At 39.3% G+C, this 23,669-nt stretch overlaps 1 protein-coding gene across 2 annotated transcripts; it reads right to left on the reverse strand.

The window, feature by feature from the left end:
• Positions 1-16,699: 16,699 nt before the first annotated feature.
• On the reverse strand, positions 16,700-23,020 carry dbpa (D site albumin promoter binding protein a). 2 transcript variants are annotated; one of them, XM_077195239.1, is made up of 5 exons: positions 22,831-23,020; positions 20,296-20,727; positions 19,631-19,660; positions 17,893-18,137; positions 16,700-16,932 (listed from the first exon to the last, which is right to left on the reverse strand). In XM_077195239.1, exons 1-5 carry the CDS (start codon positions 23,018-23,020, stop codon positions 16,717-16,719), a joined length of 1,113 nt encoding a protein of 370 aa, XP_077051354.1. In that variant the 3' UTR covers positions 16,700-16,716. The 2 variants fall into 2 exon arrangements, with proteins under 2 accessions (XP_077051354.1, XP_077051355.1); XM_077195240.1 differs by lacking the exon at positions 19,631-19,660.
• Between the last annotated feature and the right edge of the window lie 649 nt (positions 23,021-23,669).

A 23,669-nucleotide genomic window follows, 5' to 3' on the forward strand; every position in this document is an offset into this window, starting at 1 on the left:
GACTCACTCACCAGTCGATCCGTTCATTTTTAAGGCCAAATTAGAATCAGAAATCTAACCGAGTGAAAAGTTAGATAGTTTTTTTTTTTTTTGTGCTTTGCTTGCAGCACCAATTTCCCTTTCATGCTGGATACTTTGACCTTTCTTTTCAATGACCCCTTTCCACTTTTTTCTTTGTGACTTTTTTCAAAGAGAAGGTACAGTGAATGTACCTTCCCCGCAGCAAACTTTTGTTTTTTACTCCCTGTCCACCTCTCCAAGGGGTACAGTTAGAGCCCTGCTCTCAGTAAGTAAATAAGAAGCCAAAGCCTGGAACATGAAGCTGGCTTACATATATAATGGAGAGTAAAATAACTGCTAGGAAGAATGACAATTACATCTTTGGGTGTATAAACTAGCTACGTGTGCCAACAGTAAATTAAAATGTTTAGAGCTTCTCAAATACAATCAGACCTCAAAATAGTAATATCATTGAAAAATGAATAACAGTAACCAGCCAAATACTTGAAATTAAATCATGCTCATTACAAATTTACAAAGTCTTGAGATTAACAATCACTCCAGCTTGATTGTGAAGAAATGTACATTACAACTGCTATGTTTCCCATGCTCTGCATGTATCTTATTGGTAAACAAAATAGATAAACACTAGAACATCAGAAAGCAAAGCAGGTTGGTTTTACTGACTCCTATTCCTCTTGGACCCCACAGGGTAGCCATGCTTAATCAAAAATGTCTGCCGCATCTTCCTGTTGTAACTGATTGCATTAATAGCCTCATAATTGGACAGTACTTGAGAGTGGATGACATAATTAATATACTGAACATACATTGAATATAATGTTGCCTTTCAGTGTGTAAGTTTTCTGTTTTCACTCGAACATTTTGAATAGGCAATAATTACAACATCATTTAAGAATCTTTTTCAGAAAATCATTTTGCAGTGTATCTGTTGTCACAGATAGGAGCGAACACAAGTTAAGTTATTTAATACTGTCATAATTTAAACTGTAATATCATGATCTGCAGCTTTGTGACAAATAATTGTAATGGCACATGATCATTTAGACATTGTTTACACAGATCCGTCAAATCAAGCATAGAAATAGCCTAATAACTACCACTAATACATTTAATTTGATCTAAATAGTTTTCTGATTTTTATATTTAATTTATGTTTAGTCATAGCTACTTTTCTTCCCGGAACTACAGTTCAGTATAAAGTTAATTTATTTGAAATATAAATCTTTTGTAACATTAAGGATGTTTTACGGTCACTTTTTTACAATTTAATAAATCCTTGCTAAATAAAAGAATTTCTTTAAAAAAAAAAAACATGCTTTGAATGGTAGTGCCACACAGAATTCAACATTTTGATATGATTAATTTGGGCACGTTTTTAATTTTTTGGTTTTAGGTTTCAATATTGTGAATATGTTAACCTAAAAACTAGAGAAATAATTAATTTGATCATTTGTTGAATCATTCATTGATGTATTTTCCTAAACGTTAACAAAAAAAAGTCAATGAACTCACTTTGGGAGCCAAGGTGGATAGGATTTTGCCAGAGGGTGTTGAAATATGATTCAAAACGGTATCTCCCAAATGGGCACCGCAGCTCAAACCTTTTGGAGCACATGCTAATCACTAGACCATGGCGCCAACTAGTGCTTCCTGTTGGCACCTGCGGCATCTAGTAGTGTGCAGGCGGAGTGAACCTGTACACTGACAGCACTGTAGCTTTGCCAGTTGCTGGTAGAGCTATGATACTGAAGATGTGCATATGAGGCATGTGAAGAAAGAGAATGTGACGGTGTGTGTTGCGCCTTGGCATGTCAGCAGAGTGCCAAGCTAAAAACATCATAATTATCACAGGTTAATCGTAAGTCATTTTGACAAGCCCATGATAGCTTTATTAATTAAATGCACTATATCTTCCTGAGAGACGACAGGGAGAGAACTGATGTGCTCTGGTACTTATCGTGTCAGTTCGTGCTGGGTTGGATTGACTAGTGTGTGTCTGTGGAAATGTGTGTGCATTTGTGTGTCTGGGTGAGAGAAAGAGAGATAGATAGAGCGAGAGGAGAGCTGCATAGTGCTTTAAATGAGCAATCAGGCACAGAGCCTTGCTCAGCTACAGCTGCCACCCACACAAAAACACTTATGCATTTCGCACTCGGGAAAACCTCTCATTCAGGTCACATGGGGTGCAGATGCATTCTCTTTAAAATTTAGATAGTGCTCAATTAAAATGCACACTGCGATCTTTACAAACACACACCTGACTACATTTCCAGGCAGCCTAACACACACGCTTTCACTCATACTGTTGAGTAACAGCAATAAGCTGACAAACATAGCCTCATTACGCCCCTCTCCCGCTCTCTTTTGCTCGTATTCTCTCAGCCTCTCTCATACACACACACATTTACACACTGGGTTCTTCACCTCATCCACCTAGGCAGAGGGAAACAGGCCCTCCCTACTACCATTCTGGTCTCCATGGCAACAGCCAATCAAGACATGTCTCTGAACTGGCCTGCCAGTAGAATACAAGGAGACAAAAAAAAGGCTTGATGCTTGGGAAAAGAGACTTAAAGAACAGAAAAAATATTTAGGAGAAACAAGGCAACGCTTGAGGTCAAAGGGCAAAGATTAATTTGCAGAATTTGGTTGTCCAGTTGTCTCCTCAAAGAAAGAATCGATTCTGAACTGCCGCAACGAGTTATCACCAATTCCACTCTCATTTCCGTAACGTATATACGTTTGTAACAAATTTGCATAATGCCAACCTATGGCCTTTATTGGCTGCCTGTGAACAACGTCAACTTAGTTACTTTGACCCGCCCTCATACACTCTAGTTGTAGCTGAGAAGCAACATGTGTTGTCGACATGTTGAGAAGATGCTGTTTGCATGCACTTCCAAAGGATGAGGACTAGCGCTGGAACTGATACAGTAATATCATTACTGTTTGTATCAATGTGTATACAAGTGCTGCACATACAAGCCTCCAGAGTTGAAATTCAGATATGTGACCCTGGATCACAAAACCTGTCACAATTAGCACGGTATATTTGTGTCAATAGCCAACAAAAAATGGGTCAAAATTATCGATTTTTCTTCTATGCCAAAAATCATTAGGATATTAAGTAAATATCATGTTCCATGAAGATATTTAGTAAATTTCCTACCGTTAATATATAAAACATTTAATTTTATGAGTGAATGCGCACAATCGAGAACATAAATGGACAACTTTAAAGGCGACTTTCTCAATGTTTCGATTTTTTTGCACCCTCAGATTCCAGATTTTCAAATAGTTCGGCCAAATATTGTCATAACCGAACAAACCGTACATCAATGGAAAGCTCATTTATTCAGCTTTAGAAACCATGAGACTGGTTTTGTGGTCCAGGGTCACATATGGCAATGGATGTTTCGTTTCTGACACAAGCTGTAAGCGGGAAATCAATCACAACAGACTGGGCCATCTGACCAATCAGAGCAGAGGAAGCTTGTGAAAAGAAGGGGTTTAGAGAGATTGTAATAGAGAGATGATACTGCAATGTATATTATGAGAATAAATAAAAAATTCCGCAAAAATATGTTACCTTTTTTCCCTCCCCCAACATTCATGTTTTGTCCCGCTCTTGGCTGCAAAAGGTAAATGTATATATAAATTTCCATAAAATAGTTTCAAGTTACTGTCAGAACTTCTGTTGCTATGATAGCTATGATGTAAATTAATGGGTAAAGCTTTGCCTACGCTAGCCTGCAAACTAACATTACAGTATAGATGTTTTATTTACTGTAGCTTTTGTAAGCTCTTGCTTTTGTAAGACTGTTCACCACCCCTTAGGAAAATTATCCATGATTTTATGATCGATTACTGTTTGTATAACCATAGTTTCCCAACAAATATGATTAAATAGTAAAACATTGTATCTATAAGAAATTTTTAAAAAAACATACCACTCTGACACATCCTGTGAAATCCATGCTTGCAAAGTCTGTTCAGCATGATTCTCTTGTTCATTAACATTGTCAGGGTCTGATTCAGCCTCGAATTGGTTTGAAATTGACGCAATTGTTAATACTTACATATGAGTAGAGCTTGCGGTCATGAATGGGTGAGGTGCAAATAACAACACACCGGGCCAGCTAACCAATCACAGCACATTTTGTACTTCGGAAGAAGGGGCTTAATTGAAAATGAAACGTTCAACCAGACTGGGAAGAGAGGAGCTGTAATAATGTAAAGAATTATGGAAAAAATTATGTTTTCTTTTTTAAACAATCAAGCATGAAAACATTCTACACCCCAAAAACAAAATCAAGACTTTGTAAAAGGGAATAATAGGACCCCTTTAAACATGTAACTTAATAAAATAACCTTTAAAGAATAAGAGGTTAAAAAATAACAACAACAGATTAATTATATTAGAGTCACATAAATAACTCTGAAATAAATGATAAAAATCAGCTTTTCGTTCTGATTATTGGTTCAAAATAGCAGTGTAAGCTTCTTGCCTTAAAGGGTCAAAACAACAGGGAAGACAATCCAAACAATAACAGACTCCAAAATACAGGCAAACTGGGAATTCCAGGAAAGCGGCAGAAGGTCAGAATCATAACACAGGAGACAAGAGAGGAAATGCAGCGTGACACTAACAAGACTTTGCAAAGAATCAGTGAATATTAGAGATGGGCGCTTTCGAAACACGCTTCGAAACCTTTACAAATCGTTTCCTTCGAATCAGTGGATTGGAGCGCGTATCAAAGTGCCAAATCAATGAGAGCAAAATCCGGGAGGTCAGTGAAATTAGCAATGTCCAGAAAGTCCGGCATGTGGTCCTTAAGTGAGCAAGTCTGGTGATCGCTAGTCCAGTGCTCTCAGCGCTTCCCAGTCCGGTGGTCCCAAGTCCAGAGTCTCCAGCAGTCCAGGCTGCCACACCAGAGTCTCCAGCTGTCATGGCTGACGCACCAGAGTCTCCAGCTGTCATGGCTGACGCACCAGAGTCTCCAGCTGTCATGGCCGACGCACCAGAGTCTCCAGCTGTCATGGCCGACGCACCAGAGTCTCCAGCTGTCATGGCCGACGCACCAGAGTCTCCAGCTGTCATGGCCGCCACACCAGAGTCTTCAATCATCATGGCTACCCCGCCTGAGTCTCCTGCCATCATGGCCCCCATGCGAGAGTATTCAATCGTCATGGTCGCCATGCCAGAGTCCTCAGTCATCATGACCTGCTCCATCGCGGTGGTCTTCTGCTATGCATTGGTTGTTTTCAGCTCTACCTGCTCTGCCGTGGTGGTCACCGGCTCCGCCTACTCCTCTGTGGGGATCTTCAGTAATTATGTTCACCACACTAGAGTCTTCAAAGTCTCCAGCCATCATGGCCGCCATCCCAGAGTCCTCAGTCATCATGGCCACCACACCTGGAGCAACAAGGACTGTTTCAAAACGTCAAGACTGCCGTAAAAATGTGGCGGCCCCATCCCCTGATGTTGGTGCGAGCAGTTGATATCCCAGCGGTCCCAACATCATCCGCTAGTCCAGCACACCCTAGTCCAGTGGTCTCAGTGTGTTTGAATCTGGTGGTCTCAAGAGCACACACGTCTCCAGTTCCTCCCGAGGCAGCAGCGTCCGCTCATGAACTCTTTGTTTTCTTCGACATGACCACGGAGGTCACCTATGAACTCTCGGTCTGCCCTGACATGACAAAGGAGGTCACGCTAGAACTCTCTGCCTGTCCTGTTATGATTATGGAGGTCACCCTTGAACTCCCTACCTGTCCTGTTACTACCATGAAGGTCATCCTGAAAATCCTTGCCTACCCTGTTATGGCCACGAAGGCCATTATTGAACTCCCTACCTGTTTTGTCTCGGTCAGAGAGGCATTTTTAAGTTCTTCAGTCTCCTCATCTCCCCTGAATTGGTCTTCAGTCCCGCCTGCTCCATCGTGGTGGTCTTCTGCTTAAGCATTGGTTGTCTTCAGCTTTGCCTGCTCTGCCGTGGTGGATCCACCGGCTCCGCCTACTCCTCCATAGGGATCTCCAGTCCCATCTAAATCTGCTTTGCTGTGGTGGTCTCCAGACTCCAAATTACGAACCTTTAAATGGCATAAATTAGGGGCACTTTAATATATATATATATATAATTATTATTTATTATTTCATTTGTTTTAATTATTAAAATTGTTTTTTTTGTAAAGTTTCAATGTTGCTGCAATTAAGAATTAAAATTATTTTAAAATGTAATTGTTTTATTATTAATATTATTGATTATATGTTAACATATACACAAAATTAAAAAAAAGTGCTAGGGTTGTAGGTGATTGCCAGGTTGTTGCTCAACAACTGCTAAGGTGATCTGTTGTTGTTTTAGCATGTTGCTGTGTGGTTGCTTGTCGGCCAAAATTAAAACACTCAGGCATAATATGATATAACTAATATGACTCAAATCTCTCCTTCATTGTAAATTGATAAGATTTTTTTGACATTTTATCACGCTAGACAAAAATCACAAACCATATTGTTTAGAAAAGTATGTATGAGAAAACAAATGGGAAACTATAACTTCTGTTAAATTGTCTATGCTATAGTCTATGACTTCAGCTATGCCTAGCAGATATAGTGTTCTATCAATCATTTGTACAGTCACAGCTATGGAGTCTTAAAATTGTGGCCCTTTCTTTGTTCGTGACCCGGGCCTGGCTACCTTAGTGTGAGAAATTCATCTCAGTCGTGCCTTTTTCACTAGGCTATTTGAAGGCGACAGGCTTCAGTATTGAACTAAAGGTGCTTATACTTTCTAAAACCGCTGCTCTGGAATCGCTGACTGAATAAATGGAGAGGAAATTATCCTTCTGGCTTCTGTTCTCCGATGCAATGTGTTAGAGCAGTGAGCAAGAGGTCTTGTTGTTTGGCCAGAACTGTCTTCAGGTTAGTGAAGACAGACACTGTGGCATCAGTGGTGAGAGGCTTTTATTAAATAAAAAAACAAATAAAATAGAGATGAAAAGGAGAAGTGTCAAGTTAGAAGTTGTGAAGTCTATGGGGCATGAAACAATATAAAAGTATGATATTCTCATAGGGCATGGGGAATGCGAAGGTCAGGCTGAGCAGCACAAGGCTAGAAGGTCATCTGGGAACCTCAAGTATATCTGGTGCATGCAAGACGTGTAATGCAAGATTTATGACTGCGGTGACTGGGCATGATAAACATCACATTCGCTCCATCAAGTGCTGCCAGTTTTGCTGCATTGTCATACCCTTCCTCACTTGCTCCTGCTGTGAGCCTGAACATGGGTTGGCAATGTAATTTGTCAGAAAGCCATCATTTTAAGGGGAAGATGATATAGAGTAAAAAAAAAAATACATATGGGTATATATACGTATTTTCATGTTTTAATGGTGGATTTTTCTTAAAACTGTTTTCCACTTTTTCCTCTTTGTTGTATGACTGTTACATCAACATTTTTAGTTTTGTAAGCTCTGAGCCATGCGCCATTATTTATTTGGCAATAATTTTTAAGATGCCTTATATGTATATATTGTGGTATTTCACTCTTCAAGTCAATGGTTAAAATATTAAAACATGAAAATCCATTATAAAAAGTTTCCATAAACCTACTGCAGCCTGATCTGAATGCAAAGTACTACTAAGGGTTTCTCTAAATGAAATAATTGAAATATTAGCTCATGTACTGATACAATTACCTTTAAGAACTAACCTTTAAAAACAATAATTAAAATGCTGTCTCAAGTTTTAATGTTGAGATAGTATTAAAAAAAAGATCGCTTTTATCAGCTATTTTGGGGTATCAGTCAAAAAGATTCTGCTATAGCTAAGCATTACTAATCGCACAGCTCAGGGAATACGACAACAACACGTAAACCACAAACAACATAGAACCATGAACAGACAGAACTAAGGGTTTAAATACACAGAGTAATCAGGGTAAAATAGAACAGGTGTAGAGCTTAACAACCAAGGAGACTAACTAGGAAGACAGACTGGGAGGCAGACAGGAAAACCAAAACACAATGACAATAAAACTGAACATAACCATTACACTAGCCTTGTGTACGCATGTCAGTGAAATATTCCTAATTATATAGTTTGAGTCACTTTGAAAAGTCAGTTCATCACGTGCTTGAAGTGCGTGCAGAAAGCTGAGCTTTGCTTGAAGGTAACACTTAAATTCAATAAAAGGACTAAATCTGCTTTCTTCCATGTCACTTGAGAGATTATCTAATTTAATATTGAAAATTAGATGGTATCGAGCAGACTCAACGGCACAAACATGGTCGACTGACCTTAAAGCCAGACTGTGAAACACAACTTTGAAAGCAACCATGTTTAGTACTGTTTGCACTCTCTTGGAATGACCATAGGGTCCTAGCGGCCCAGTGTTACCAAGCAGTTGCTAAGGAGACAGGAATTTGAGGCAGAGAAATAGGATGAGGTGTGAGATGGAAAGAGAGATGAAGTAACAGAAAGAGAGTGAGGCAGGGTGAAAATTAATAAGTGGATTGCTTAGGAAGGGTATTGGAAGGTCTCACATATGTTTTCTATTAATGGCACTGCACAGAAGGCATAATGAATCTGACCTTTCATTCATTCCTGTCTCTTAAGAACCTGACCTGTCCTGTACACACACATATAATCAATATGCTTCCATACCACTGTATATACATTCACATTCATCTGTCCATAATAAAAGTATTCATGCTGGTTTGACTTGATCTTCTGTGTGAAAAGTGTTTTGCAATGCAAACCCATTATCTGCTGAAGGGTTAGTTCAACCAAAAATTAAAATTATCCCATAATTTACTCCCCCTCAAACCATCCTAGGTGTATCTGACTTTTTTCAGCCGAACAGAATCAGAGTTATATTAAAAACTAACCTGGCTCTTCCAAGCTTTATAATGGGAGTGCATGGTACCCTAGATTTTGTGTGTGCTCCATACGGTTCCAGTGGGTTAATAAAGACCTTCTGAAGCAAAGTGATGGGATTTTGTAAGAAAAATATACATAATTACAACTTTATAAACTATAATCACTGGCTTCGGCGTTAGACTAATCAGTCTAGTTCGGCGGAAGAGTGTTCTCTGACACATGATGTAGGAGTAGCGTAAGCTTAGGTGAGAGTAGTAACAAACTCAAGCTCCTTTTCTCTTCTATCCAAATCCTCCAACAATTCTCGTTTTAGACGTCTAATTCGTGACCTGTGTTTTGCTTTGCTCTATCCTCTGTGCTTCCACATTCGTCAATACGTCATGCGTTGGGTCAGAGGTCACTCTTCTGCCGGAACTAGAAATGGATTACTTTTATGATGTAAGGATGTGCTTTTTTAGGCTTCAAAATCCAGGGTACCATTCACTCCCATTATAAAGCTTGGAAGAGCCAGGATTTTTTTTTTAATATAACTCTGATTGTGTTTGGGTGAAAGAAGAAAGTCATATACACCTAGGATGGCTCGAGGATGAGTAAATTATGGGATTAGTTTAATTTTTGGGTGAACTAACCCTTAAAGCCTGCACAGTACATGCTGCAAGGGTTAATTCTTCCTCACAACATTAATGGAACCATATTACTTTTATGACTTTAATCGTCTTTCTTACAACTTTTATGACTTTCTAACCGTCTATTAGAATGGTGTCGTGTAAGCGGCCCCTAAGATAATAACTAATGATCTTTGGGACGGAAGTGAATCAATCAAAACTAACTTTAGCTGGACAATAACTTTAGAGCTGCTGTAAATTCAAAACAATCTGTTACTATAATTTCTATTATCACTGTAAAGCTGCTTTGAAACAATCTAAAAGCTTAAAAGCGCTATATAAATGAAGGTGACTTGACTTGACTTGACATGACTATAATATTTCTTGAATGCCTATGTTCTTTTGCCAATGTGAAAAGATTGTAAATGCTCTGACATGTTTAATGAGCTGCTACTGAATCTACAGCACAAAAGAAATGAGTTGTGAGCATGCAGTCTGAATTTAAAATGAGAGAGAAAGACTGTGTGCAGTTGAAATAATAAAAAGACAATAAATAGGCACTCCACCTTTTTTTTTTTGCATTGTCTTCACTGGTGCACGAAACTGCAAACGCATGCCGTGAAATCCTATTCAGTCTTTTTGATCAATTCATTAAAATATAACTGGTCCATGAGAGTTGTTCTTTTTAATCAATTTGTTCGTTTAAAAGAACTGGTTCATAATAATTGTTTGTTGTTAAGGAATTTATTCAAGACTCTTTCACGTGAATTGGATAACACTAGTGCTGTGATCAACATCGCATTTTGCCGGAGTAGATACTACATTTGAATTTGAACTTACTTCACAACCGTTAAAAAATTATATTCTATATGAATATGGGTAGTGTCACGGCGTGGTGCAAGCAGAAGAAGACGAGGGAGAATAAAAATTCCAATGCAAACTTTTACTAACAAAATAATTCAAACCGGTACAGACAGGCAGAAGGTTCACACACACTTAGTAGGACGGAGATCGGACCAAGACTGACTGAATAGAATGAAACTAAATACAAACACTGATGAACATTGATTAACAGAACACAGGTGACATAGATGATGAGGTAACAGGTGAGACAGATGAACTAATGAGGGTTACCATGGAAACAAATGAGTTGCTGGAAAACAGAACAAAGGAAGACATGTGACTAATAAAAATACAACAAACACTGACATGTGACAGGTAGAATGAATAAAATTCGGACATTCTTCATCCGCCATGTTGTTATTGTCACGTGATCTGTTTGGTATATCACAACAAAGCGAAACAACGTTATAAACAGATATGACTCCAACTCTCTGGCCATATTTAGATTGAAAATAAATCGCGACCTGTCACCCTGGATCACATGACCATAAACGATTAAATTACTTCCTTGAAGTGACCATTCCATGTTCAGTTGCTAACGGACTTGTGGAAGGGCCCTTTGTGAAGAGATTCCATTGTTGACTTTCTTTTGGAACACCCCTACAAATTGCGTCCCCTTCTTGAAGTGCCCTTCTACGGTTTGGAAATACCTCGTCTCCTGTGGCCTTGGCCTCATGAGATAGTAAAGCGTCCAGCGAATGCGCACTTCAGAATCTTGCAGTTTGTAGTAGATCATCCAGGGACTTTTCAACTACTGTCTAAATGACACTACACAGTATGCTCTTATATTCTATGTTCTTATGAACTATGTACTCACCTGTGTAGTGTGTGAATTTTAAGTTATTTTGTCATTCACCATTGGAGTCAAGTGCATGAAGACTCAAATATTTCGTTTTGTTCCGTTAATTTAACGCATCATCCGGGTATTTAAAGATTTATTTTTGCTGTTTTTACCTTTTATTAGTATAGGATAGTAGCTAGACAGGAAGTGAGGTGGGAAAGAGAGAGGGACAGGTTTGGGAAAGGTCCACGAGCCGGGACTCGAATTCGGGTCACCCGAAGCATGACGGCGCACTTGCCCACAAGGCTATGGGCATCGACCATCATCTGTGTATTTAAAGTGCACTTTTTCTTTTAGAATTCTCAGTGTGAACACACTACTCACACTATTTATACCTAAAAATGTCATATAATAGTGCATGAATACGCAAATTGGGATGCATCTTAGTATGTATTTGGAAATACTACTCTGTTGGCATACTGTTTTTCACATAGTTAATAGTAGGGAAGTATTTGATTCTGGATGCAGTGCGCAGGTGTATTCGACTTGAATCAGTGATCGGTTAGTCGATACTCGTTATTAAAAATTATAAACTTAAGCATACTTTTTTAAAACCCTTAGCACAACTACAAATAGCCTATATATTAAATTATACTTTAGTAATATTATTTAACATTCTAAGTAAATTTAATTAATTCAATCAAAAATATCACATATGAATGTCTTTTCGTTACACAAATATGAATTTGGCAAACCTTGCCCTATAATTCTGTGAATAAAACAAAGGCTTTGATGAAATCCCCAGTATGTTTCCCAGTGTTTTTTTTAAGCTGCTTAAATGTACTTAGCACATGGTGAATTTTTTGCTAAAATGCATTGTGTTTATGTTAACATGTTAACAACAGGGAGTTGATGCACTCATAAGCACCGCAACCAGTTGGTGGTCCCCTAGGCTTGTCTATGCCTGGAAACAGCCCTGGACGTGAGGGTGAGTAAATGATGACAGAACATTCACTTTAAGGTGATAGTACCACGTCCTTTAACATCCTTTCTTTTTATTGTTAACAGCTTCAACTTCTTGTTGACTCACGTCATAAAGGAACATACAATAGGACTCAAACACCTCCTTAATGGAAAAGAGCTACCTACTGTACATCTTTTCTCCATAAGATAATTCAAAACATCAAAACAAGGCCTAATCTTCACCACCATCAACAGGTTGGCCAAAGTTTGCCAGGGCCAGCCTGTTCTGGGACATCACCGTAATCAAACATAAAGGACTTTTGGCATGTTATGAAGCTTGTACGGCCAGACATGGATAATGGACCACGAGCCCTAGGGCCTCAGGCTGTTAGGGCCCACCAAACCCTGTGCATATATAATCAACTGACAACTATGGCCCCCAGCCTCTTAACGAATACAGCACAAGCTGACCACTAGAGCCCCTTAGGAGACCAACGTGAGCCGGTCCCCGGCTACTATTTTTAGTCATCTAATCTTAGCCTACCCTTTTTACCCGCACAACACTACAACCACCAGATCCAACGGAAGCTTTTTCCTCAAACCATCATGATGCTCAATACCAGTGACTCACCACCTCCCCCAACCTCCTACCTGAAGTCTACTAGCCGCAGAAAGGGATGCATATGTGTATGAAATTACAGTACCAACCTCAGTGTAATAATTCTCCATTCAACACCGCAATAAAGCACTATACGGAGCACTACATTTCCTATTAATGTCCTATTCATTGTTGCCCACTCCTGGTAATGTTCTTTTTATTTTTCTATTTCCTTTTACTGTTTTAACGTTGACTGCCTCATGCTAAATGAGCGCGCTGGAGAAAGAACATATTGTCTCTAGTGCAGCAGAACAATAAACCTTGACTTGACTCGATCAACGCCAAGGCTAGAGCGTTTCCAATACACCTAGAAAAGTGTTTTGTACAGACATAATATTTCACACATATCCCAAACTTAACTGAAACTTGAACAGACATTTCAGTCTGCAATTTCAAGCTTTTCACCTGCAGTCTGTCGAAGGCCACTTGGGTGAATGGATGCTATATTTGAACGCTTTTCAGAGATGAAGAACTTTGCTTTACATGACCTTTTGTGGTCTTTTAGATTGGAACAAATTCAAATCTTCACCTACGGTCTTAAGATACATCTATGAGAAGACTTAGCCGCATAATAGGCGCGCATTGACGCATGCTTTCAATGGGCAAGGCCAAACAGATGGCATGCAAGCAGGTTAAAAGAGCCTTTTGCATGCCTGAAACTGGTTTGGATAGTTGGCTGACAGGGTGTGTGACACAGCTGCTGTTAACCTTTATTCAATTAGCTTAGAGACTGACAATAGCACAGAGTACACAAAATGTGTAAGCAAGGGCTGAGCTGCTATTTCACTTGTATGATTGTTCAAATTGAGTCAGAGTTTGGCATACTGTTCTGGTCTACCAGTGGTTTATATGAAAAATCAGCATCTGATTAGATTCCAAGACATTCATTCAAAATGTCCCATTTACAAATGACTTTGCTTTCAACCATCAATTCTTTTGTTAATTGGTATTTACAGCACAAGGGATTCATTGTCAGTGAATAGGGCTGATTTTTTATTGGTGTTTTAGGGAGAGAGAGAAAAAAAAAAGCCAGAGCACATTTCTCAGCATCCCTATAGGCAGGAACAGTAGACATTACCAAGTGATGTTTGGTAGTGGTGCACTCATGGGATTCATAGTTCATAACAGTCACAAACAGGGAGCTGTTCAAAATCCACATGTGGAAAGGGATAAAATGATGAATACAATACCCGCAATAACATTTAGCAGCGTGCCGTCACAAAAGTGTCGACAGGCTACCAATGCCCATGAAAGTGTATGTGCACACAGTTACATAGAAAAATAGCACTGTCAAAAGTTTTTAAGCTCTTTAAGGTTTCAACCTTCACTTGATTTAAGCTTCTTTTTAACAAACTGTACGTTTCTGACATGGCATCAAAGAGTCAAAAGTGGTAGAAGAAGTTCTGTCAAGAGAAAGGAACAGTCAGTCTGCTATTTGTTTGTTTCAGGTTATATCAAATTCATACACACAAGGACAAGATTGCGTTGACCCCCCATTGCACTTGAGGCCTTGCACAGTCCCGGTGGACGGTTCCAACAGTGAAAGGGCTCGACTGAGAATTCAAGATGGTCTTGCAGTCACAAGGGAGGTAAGAGAGCAACACATTTCCTTTGAAAAGTAAGTTGTTGCGAGAAAACAGTGAAAAGAAACGTGAGAATTATAATCATAACAACAGCAATGATTTTGCAAGCAATCATAATAATAGAACAACAAGGTTCAAAAGGAAAATACATTTAATTCCTATCATTAATATAATAAAGTTATATATCCAGCAATGTTTTTTTTTCTTTCCATTTTTTTTATAACAGAATCTTCCTCCAAAAAGAGTTGGTAGTGCACTTTTCATTGCTGTGGAATTATACAGCCACCATTAGCTGGCTCCAAAGAATTGGACAACAATCAAGCAAAAAAAAAAGCCACAGTTTCGCTGATCAGCATGGCGTGTTGTTTTATAGTCATCCCAGACACCTGAGAAAACTGATGAGAAATCAGATCTGTCTTTTTTATCGGAAAGATACTACATTTATATATTCAAGTTATGCAAATTACATCTATAGTCACATATTCAAGCATATACTCATGTACACACATATATCTAGTGAGAGAATAGTTCAATATTTAATATATAATATAATATTGTACTTTGTATGGTACAGTAGTATTAGGGTGCATGTCTTTTTTTGGGGATGTCTTGTGAAGGTCTATCTATATATATATATATATATATATACGATTCCTCATACACTGATCAATAATCATAAAAAATCAAAAGAGAACAAAAGGTTATAGGCAAACAGGTTATAACTGTTGGGTTATGTGCGTTTGGGTCAAGAGACTGGGTGAGCACCATATAAAATAACGGTCGTAAACACGAAGAGTGTTTTTTTTCCTGAACCAGAAAAATATGCATGCGCTAGCATGCAACTCACTCGCTGACCTGGATGAGAAATGCCAATCCAGCACCGATCACAACGTCAAAAGCTCGAGAGAGAGAGAGAGAGAGAGAGAGAGAGAGAGAGAGAGAGAGAGAGAGAGAGAGAGAGAGAGAGAGAGAGAGAGAGAGAGAGAGAGAGAGAGAGAGAGAGAGAGAGAGAGAGAGAGAGAGAGAGAGAGAGAGAGAGAGAGAGAGAGAGAGAGAGAGAGAGAAAGAGAGAGAGAGAGAGAGAGAGAGAGAGAGAGAGAGAGACAATATTGCTGTGTTTAACAGTTCTGTGGTTCACGTCTTCATATAGTCTGTTTGTGCATAAATATGTATATACTGTACTGGCCATAGAAACCCACGTCCAGTTTGTGTCAAAAAGAGTGTGTGTGTGTGTGTGCGTGCATGTGGACGTATTTGCTTTAACATTTCAATATATACATGAAAAAACCTTCCCAGACATAGTGACAGGATGTAATGCCGACTTTCTCTCTCTCTTTCTCTGTCTCTCTCTCACCTCAGGATAAAACAAACACACACATTGAATTTTAAGAAAAGGAATCAAAGATACCAAAAACAAGTGCTTGAACAAACCCATGATGAAAAAAATGAAACTATACAGTTTTCATGTTCACTATTTTTCTATCCGTTACTCTTACTGACGTTCGTCCCTTAAGTCTTGTTCTCCCTGACCTGCCTGGCTGCTCCTGATGTTGAAAATAGATCATTTAATGATAACGATCCTGACTTTTTCTTCATATAGCCCTCTTTCAGTCCAGCTCCCCAAACCCTCCCACCCATATATAAAATATACAAAAAAGATTATTTCCAAAATCTCATCGCCTGCCTGCTTCTGCAAGTATAAAAATATACAGTTTTCCTATGTCAAAATCTTTCTCGCTCTCGCTGCCATCCGCGTTCCCTCCTCCGCCTCTTCGTCTACTCTATTATAGCTGACCCTAACAGTTCAAAAATATACAATGTTTTTTCGTCATTGAAAAAATGACATATCTACCACCTCCTGTATAATTCTCTCTCTGAGAAAATCATCCTGTATAGAAAGAGGATGTTCACAAGGGCTACATGACATTACAAATTATCTGCCTTTATGATCCGTGAGTATTTAAGAGAGATTGGATTGCACATCCACAGTCAAAGTTTGGGGTGGTGTCCTAGGAAAAGAGCCGATGCTTATGAAATACACTTGTGCTTGCATGTAGTCCTTGTGCGCATCCTTGTGCGCTGGGGCTGTTCAGCTTTGAACCACAATTTTCAAGCATTTGATTCAACTAAGCGCCGCCCCAGTGAATTCAACAGATCCCTGCACGTACGAAAAGAAATTTGGGAACAGTCTCGGAGTGCTCATTCGAAGCAATCGCTATGAGAAAATGCAAATCCAGGACGAGATGATCAGCCCTTGAAACGCGATTTCAAAAGCATTAAGTGTCTTTCTCTTCCTTCCGTTTTTCCTTTCTCCTTTTCACAAGTCTCCAGGGCGGCTCTCGTACTTGTTGATGATGTTGCGACAGCGGCCCAGCTCTTTTCGCATATCGGCGACCTCTTGCCGGAGGGCAGCGTTCTCCCGTTCCAGGAATGCCGCTCGAACTGAAATCTGGTTCTCCTTGAGTCGGCGGGCGTCGCGAGAACGTTTCGCTGCTTCGTTGTTCTTGTAGCGCCGGTTCCAGTACCTGTCGTCCTTTGAGGATGAAAAGGGGGAAATGGGTCAGATCATAATTACAGATGCATGATATATTATATTAGTTTTTCAACAATTTTACACTTTCTTTTTAATTATCGGCATCAGCTAATATTGGATTTTTAATTGTGCATGCTCATTTACACAAAGTGTAACTCACTTAGTCTTTACAAAAATGATCAAAGGAAAAGTTCACCCAAAAATGAAAATGATCCCATAATTTACATAATGATCCCAAATATTTTTCCTCACAAAAAGCCATCGCTTCTCTTCAGAAGGCATTTATTAACCCACTGGAGTACTTTTATGATGGATGGATGGGCTTTTTGGATCTTTAAAAACTCAGGCATTATTCAATGCCATTACAAAGCTGGGAAGAGCCAGGATATGTTTTAATATAACTCTGATTGTGTTCGGCTGAAAGAAGAATGTCATATACACCTAGGATTATTTGAGTGTGAGTAAAATATCGGAAATTTTTTGCGTGAACTATCCCTTTAATTTAATAACACTGTTAAATGTGATCTTCAGCAAACCTCAAAATGAATAAAAATGAAATTTTTCATACTGTAAATTTTATTGTTGTGATGCCTAAATTCACTTGTAGCATTGTAATGTTTAGTGTTTTATTTTTAATTTATTTAGAACAAATAGAACAGAATTTTAGCATCGGACATTTATCTGTTATTTGCCGTTCAATTATTATTTATTATTGGCTTCATATTAATTGAATTATTGGCCAGAATTTTAATATTGGTGCATATTATATATCCATCATAATATTTCATACTTAGAATAATAACAATACAGTTGAGATTTTTATAAGATGATGCTAGTTAAAACTGTATAACATACTAGATATTTTTTAATATTTCATTTTCATTGATTATTCATGGGTGTATTTCCAGCAGCAATCTGTAATCTGTGAAACAATCTCTAAACTGAAATGCTGTGTAGTACCTTCTGATTATCAGGCACCAGCATCTTACGGGCCTTCTTGATCATTGGCTGAGGCTTCAGCTCCTCCTCTGTGAAGCGATGTCTGCGTGGGTCAAACGCCTCCTGACCTGGCACACTGGACAGGGCGAGGTCAGCGGGGTCGGGATCAAAGTTCACCATGACATCAGCCGCGTTAGTGGGTGGCACCACCGGAGGAGGTGGGCATGAGGGGCTCGGAGAAGGGTCAGGTGGTACAGTTTGAGCCCCTGTTGAGAAAGAGGGAAGCGTAAGCAAAAAAAAAAAATAGCCTCTCTCTTGTCATCAGACAGATGAAAACACCACGCGTCTGGGCTAAAGGCAAAGAGGATTATGAACAATAGATGTGTATGTTCCGTGACCAGTGGCTTGTTTTGGCCACAAGGGTGCACCAAAAGCCAATGTGGACACTTGCCAATTTCAGCAGCTGGCAGGCAAGGTCGACAAGGCAACCTGCAGTTTCATTTCATGTTATAAACATCCAAAGAAACCTCATAAAACTGACCCTGAAAACGCTCACATTTTGTTCATGGTCGAGATCGTTTAAATTCATTCGCCCTCGTTTTCCAGTGACAGGCCTTTACATTGCTTACTTCCCATGTATTCTTCCTCTTTTTAGTTTGAAATATGCTTTTAGAGCAGCTGATAACACTGCGATTGGAAGGCGAGCACTTGACGTTAATTATGATACATTAGCTGTAATGGCAGTCGCTGCTTTAAATTGTTCCTGGGCGATTTCTTCCACAGAAATAATGTATTTAGGAGACACACGCATAATTAAGAGGTAATTATGTGCATGTAACGTTTACTGTTGTATGCACCTTTAATCATCTCCTGTAAATGTTGAAATAAGATCATTCTGTTTATTGCAACAACAGAACAATCCAGCTTCAGACTTAAAACAGCTCTTGAAAGCCCAATTTGCTCATGTAAACATAATCAAATTCTTTGTAATTTAATAATGAGCTTCTAAGCCCTGAGCACTCAGGAGTTCTGCCAAAGATTTGTTTTTCATTCATTAAGGCAACACACAAAGAACAACACAAAGTGATATAGGAAGAATGTTACATAAAGCCAGCTCCCCTCCCACCAAACCGACGACGTATTGTGCAGTTCCTGTACTAATCCTCGTCTATCTAAAATCTAGCAAGAGGGGAAAGAAGTGTTTTTTCTCATGGACACGCATAAGGCCAGCTGTCCTTTGGGCCTCTTCCTTTCTATGAGGGAGGAGACATAAACAAGAGACACAGCTGTGTGCACAATTCACATAGTACAAGCTATACAAACACACTATGACATTCAATGTTTATATTGCAATACAAAGGCAATCTATCTATCTATTTATACATACATATCTATACACACAACTTGATCTGTTTGAGACATCCAAACGGCATTTGCATATGCATACATATCTCTTAAAACTTATATCTATCGTTTAAGCTTTCCCTTTCCATTTCTCTCGTCCCTATCCAATCTTTCCCCTCAGTCTCTCTCTCCATTGCTTTCTGCATCGGCACGTGACAAGTCGACTGCACATGGCCTCAACGTGTGAGGGAGCGGGAGGGGGAGAGAGAGAGAGAGAGAGAGAGAGAGAGAGAGAGAGAGAGAGAGAGAGAGAGAGAGAGAGAGAGAGAGAGAGAGAGAGAGAGAGAGAGAGAGAGAGAGAGAGAGAGAGAGAGAGAGAGAGAGATTTAAAAGCATGCAATAGAAATGCACCCACCATCTCCAGCGGTCTTTCCTCTCTCTCTTTCTGTGCAGCATTTCGAAAATTCAAATGGAAATTTTAGTTAATACAGTGCAAAATACTGCACACTAATTTAACACTTAAAAGTAGTACTATGTGCAGTCACTAATGCATTACATTGCTAGTTGGGAATGATTTCTTTTGCTTGGTCAAGCTAAATTTGGTGCTTCCCCAAATATTGCATGAGGTTATTATCTGCTCTGATGATTATGCTGTAAAGAAACATTTCCACTCTACATGCACTAGTACACACACACACACACACACACACACACACACACACACACACACACACACACACACACACACACACACACACACACACACACAGCTGTGCCCTTAAAGCTTCAAAGCCTGCATTGCCCTTGGCATCAGAGGCCAACAGTTTCAGACATCCCATCATGCATCACTGCAGTCTATATGAATCGCTGAGACTGTCTTGCTCTTGTTCACACCAATGAACACACAAACAAAAGTGGAGGAGACAAAATTAACTGGTTATCATACAGACACACACTAAAAAAAATGCAATGTGCTCACATAACTATTTAAGTCAGTTTAGTAAACTAAACATTAAGCAAGCTATGTTAGCCATTATGATTCCACACAAAACCTAACGCAAAACTCATGAACGTTCTTACCATGTAGACACTCCGGACCTCCCAGCAGTCCAGGGCCCTGCGGCACGTCCAGACCCAGTAAAGAGGATGATGAAGACGATGAAGAGAGGGAAGATATGGAGGAGGCAGAGGAAGAGCAGGGTGGAGATGATGAAGGTGGGCACTGGGAGCTCTGACTGGGTACGGCCGACTGTGTGCTCTGAGAAGGGACCTGAGCGGCCGTACTGCAGGTGTTTCCCGACGGCATGCACCCCATCCCGTTCTCCGTCAAGAACTCCTCCAGGTCCATGTACTGTAGCTGGAACAGGCCGCCGTCGCACGGCAACGTACGCTCCCAGAGCAGTGGTCCGAGGAAGGCGGACTGGTTAGTGGAACGCAGGGTGCCGTTCCCACCATTCATGCCCCCAGCTGGACCCAACGAATCCTCTTCAGAGTCCAGAGGTTTGTCTTTATCTGAGAGCGGCAAAAAAGAACAATAATCTGTTGAGTTTTTTTTATTTAACCATAGATAAATAAGCAAATATTTCATGGAAAGTAAAATTGCAAAATTATAACAGCAATGTGAATGTATATGCTCTAAATTTAAAAGAAGTCTGGCTATAATCACACACACACACACACACCCTCTAATTTACCATAGCATAGATAATAATAAATGCATAATTTATGTATATTAATACAAATTTCTAGGAATGGCTGATATATGCGTACCAATTCAGTTATCAGCAGGAATAAGATATTTTTAAATTAATCATTACCATAATATTTATTAAAATGTTGAATTATCTTTCATTTTAAGTTGTCCTTTTATGTCCTTTTGTATTTTTTTTTATCTTTCATTTTAAGTTCAGTAAGTTTATGTCCTTTTGTAAAAAATTTTAGTCTTTGTTTTTTTAATGTTAATTTAGCTTTATTTTTATTTCGGTTTTAGCTTTAGCTATTTTCAGGCAACATTTCTTATTAAAATTAGAAACTTATTAAAATAAGAAAATTTAAATGACTTTTTTTTAAGTTTAATTTGTTAATCTAAAATTGATATTTTAACACTTTTTTAAATTTATTTAACTTTTTTTCTAAAAATATTTAATTGTACATGCTTATATCCCCTATTTTTAAAATGTAAATAATCTTTGCCAACATCCAAAATTTAAAACACATCTTTGAAAAAATAATACATTGATAACACTGTTAAATGTAACCGTTAGCAAATCTCAAGAATCAAGATAAATAAATATCCATATTTCCCACTATACATTATAATATCGTGTTACCTAAATTCACTGGTAGCATTAAAAATACAGATAGTGATTTATTTGTATGTGTACGTAGATAAAATGTATACAATTTGCCATTTATTGGTTATAAACCAAAACATCGCAAATAACTGTAATGGACACAATTTTAATACTGGTGCATCCCTACAAATTTATGCAAATAAACATGGCGCCCATGCACAAGTCCATACAGTGTGCTTAATAAATAATCAAAACTCATGTGAGTACATGACCCTTGAACTGCTGCATCCTTCACTTGAGAACACACAATGCCATGTACACGGCTGGAATGCCAGAGGCCAAGATGGAAGTCTCTCTCTCTCTTGCCGTCGCTCAGATGGTGAGATAGGTGTGTGTGTGTGTGTGTGTGTGTGTGTGTGTGTGAGGGGGGGGGGGGTGTTCTAGCTGGCAAATGAGAATGCAGCATGAGTGCTTCAGGAAGGGAAGCAGAGAGCTGAGCTGTCATCTCCAACACTGGGGCTTTTGAAGATGGAGCTGGGGAATATGTGCTGCATAGTGATAGCAGGGAAAAGGCTGTGTTTGACTCTACAATACAGTGTCCTTACAAATGGGAAGTGGAGGAATGTTCGAGAGGGAAACCGTAATAAGAGGAAAGAGGAAAAAAAGGATATCGGTGGGGAGTGGGAGTTTTCAACAGTGCCAAACAAAGCATCATCACACTGGAATATTTACCAATATCAAACTCATATTTAGATTAAAAAAAACTAATACATTTTAACAAGACAACGTAAACCATTTACTAAAAGGGTTGTCACTGTATTCTTCCTCCTCTTCCTGATTACTTCTAATCTCATATCACTGCTATGGCATAGATTATCCACAAGAGGGCGCAATTTGAGCTAATAGTAATGTGTACTTCCGTATTAAGACAACATCTCAATGCATTTTAGGATGACATCCCTTTAATGGCAGGGAGCTTCAGAAATCCCTTTAAGAGAGGGGAGAGGCTCCTAATTTCTTTCATTTGTAGAGAACCCGTCAATTCACATCATTTGTCAACGATTTATTTATCTAGCTGAGGAAACGGCCAGACTGAATGAAGAATAGAAGATGTTTCCTGGTTGCACAGAACTGAGGTAGATCAGTCCAGAGCTTTGGAGGCAACAAAAGTTATATTGCTGCTCTAATTTGACTACCCCAAAATTCTTTCTAAACAAAAACGATATTGTGGGTAACAGATTATGTTAACAAAGACGCAATTTAAGAGGCAAGCACTGTAAAAGCAATAGCGGATTAGTTGATGAGATAGGAAGAGAGTCACCTTTCATCTCACAGCAGTCTTTCCCTCTCTGGTCCCCTTTAATAGGCAGCTGAAGAAGGGATTTCAGACTGGCCATGGAATTATTCAGGTGGCCATTGGTGGTGGTGCCTGCAGGGTTAGCAGGACCGAGCTGTGGACTGGTCCCTGCTGGAAGGTCAGGTGGCAATAGCTGAGAAATTGGCCTGGACATCCCTCGGTGTAACACCTCGTCCAGGTTCAACCAGTTAATAACTTTTCAGATCACTGGACAGTTGGGCTGGTTGGCTGAATCAAATGTTTTAATCAAAAGTAGAAAAGCACTAAAAGCTGAGTTTGACAGTTGAACGAACGCCTCGCGCCGTGTTTATAAGCATTTAAAATTCGCATTCAAAATCCCGATGCGTTCCCATTAGAAACCTGAAGTGAACTGACGTACTGTAGGGTCCCCTCGAGTGAGAAAGATGCAGGAGATCTACTTCATCCTCTTCAAACGCACTGTCTCCTTTTAAATAATATTGTGATGTTTGTTTCGCGTTCAATGAACCTTCCGTGGGATCGCCGCTCATTTGTTGACGTATGTCATCGCATTTGACTGGTGCTCCTCGCGTCCAGGACAGAAATATTCCCCGAAAAACCGAATGAGTTGGATTAAACGGGCGTCCATGGAGGCAGAGATAAAATTCAATCCCACCCAGTCTGAAGGAAACTGCGAGTAAACTATAATAACAGACTGAATCGAATCGAGAGTGCTGGAAAAACTCCGTGTGCAAATAAAAAGATGGTTCCCCTCTTCAGAATATAATAAACAATTAAACGTGAGCTATGACGGTTAAGACTGATGGCTGTTATTATTCCTCTGC

Source organism: Siphateles boraxobius, unplaced genomic scaffold, assembly GCF_051911475.1.
Source record: "Siphateles boraxobius isolate OS27281-9 unplaced genomic scaffold, OSU_SipBor_1 33, whole genome shotgun sequence".
Taxonomy (NCBI): Eukaryota; Metazoa; Chordata; class Actinopteri; order Cypriniformes; family Leuciscidae; genus Siphateles; species Siphateles boraxobius.

Bases quoted from the DNA above. Each gene is read 5' to 3' on its own strand.
- dbpa (XM_077195239.1), bottom strand. From the start codon at position 23,020: ATGTCCAGGCCAATTTCTCAGCTATTGCCACCTGACCTTCCAGCAGGG. The intron at 19,661-20,295 runs GTAAGAACGTTC...AATGCTGCACAG, and splicing joins AGGTCCGGAGTGTCTACATG to AAAGAGAGAGAGGAAAGACC. The intron at 16,933-17,892 runs GTACTACACAGC...TCATCCTCAAAG, and splicing joins TGGTGCCTGATAATCAGAAG to GACGACAGGTACTGGAACCG.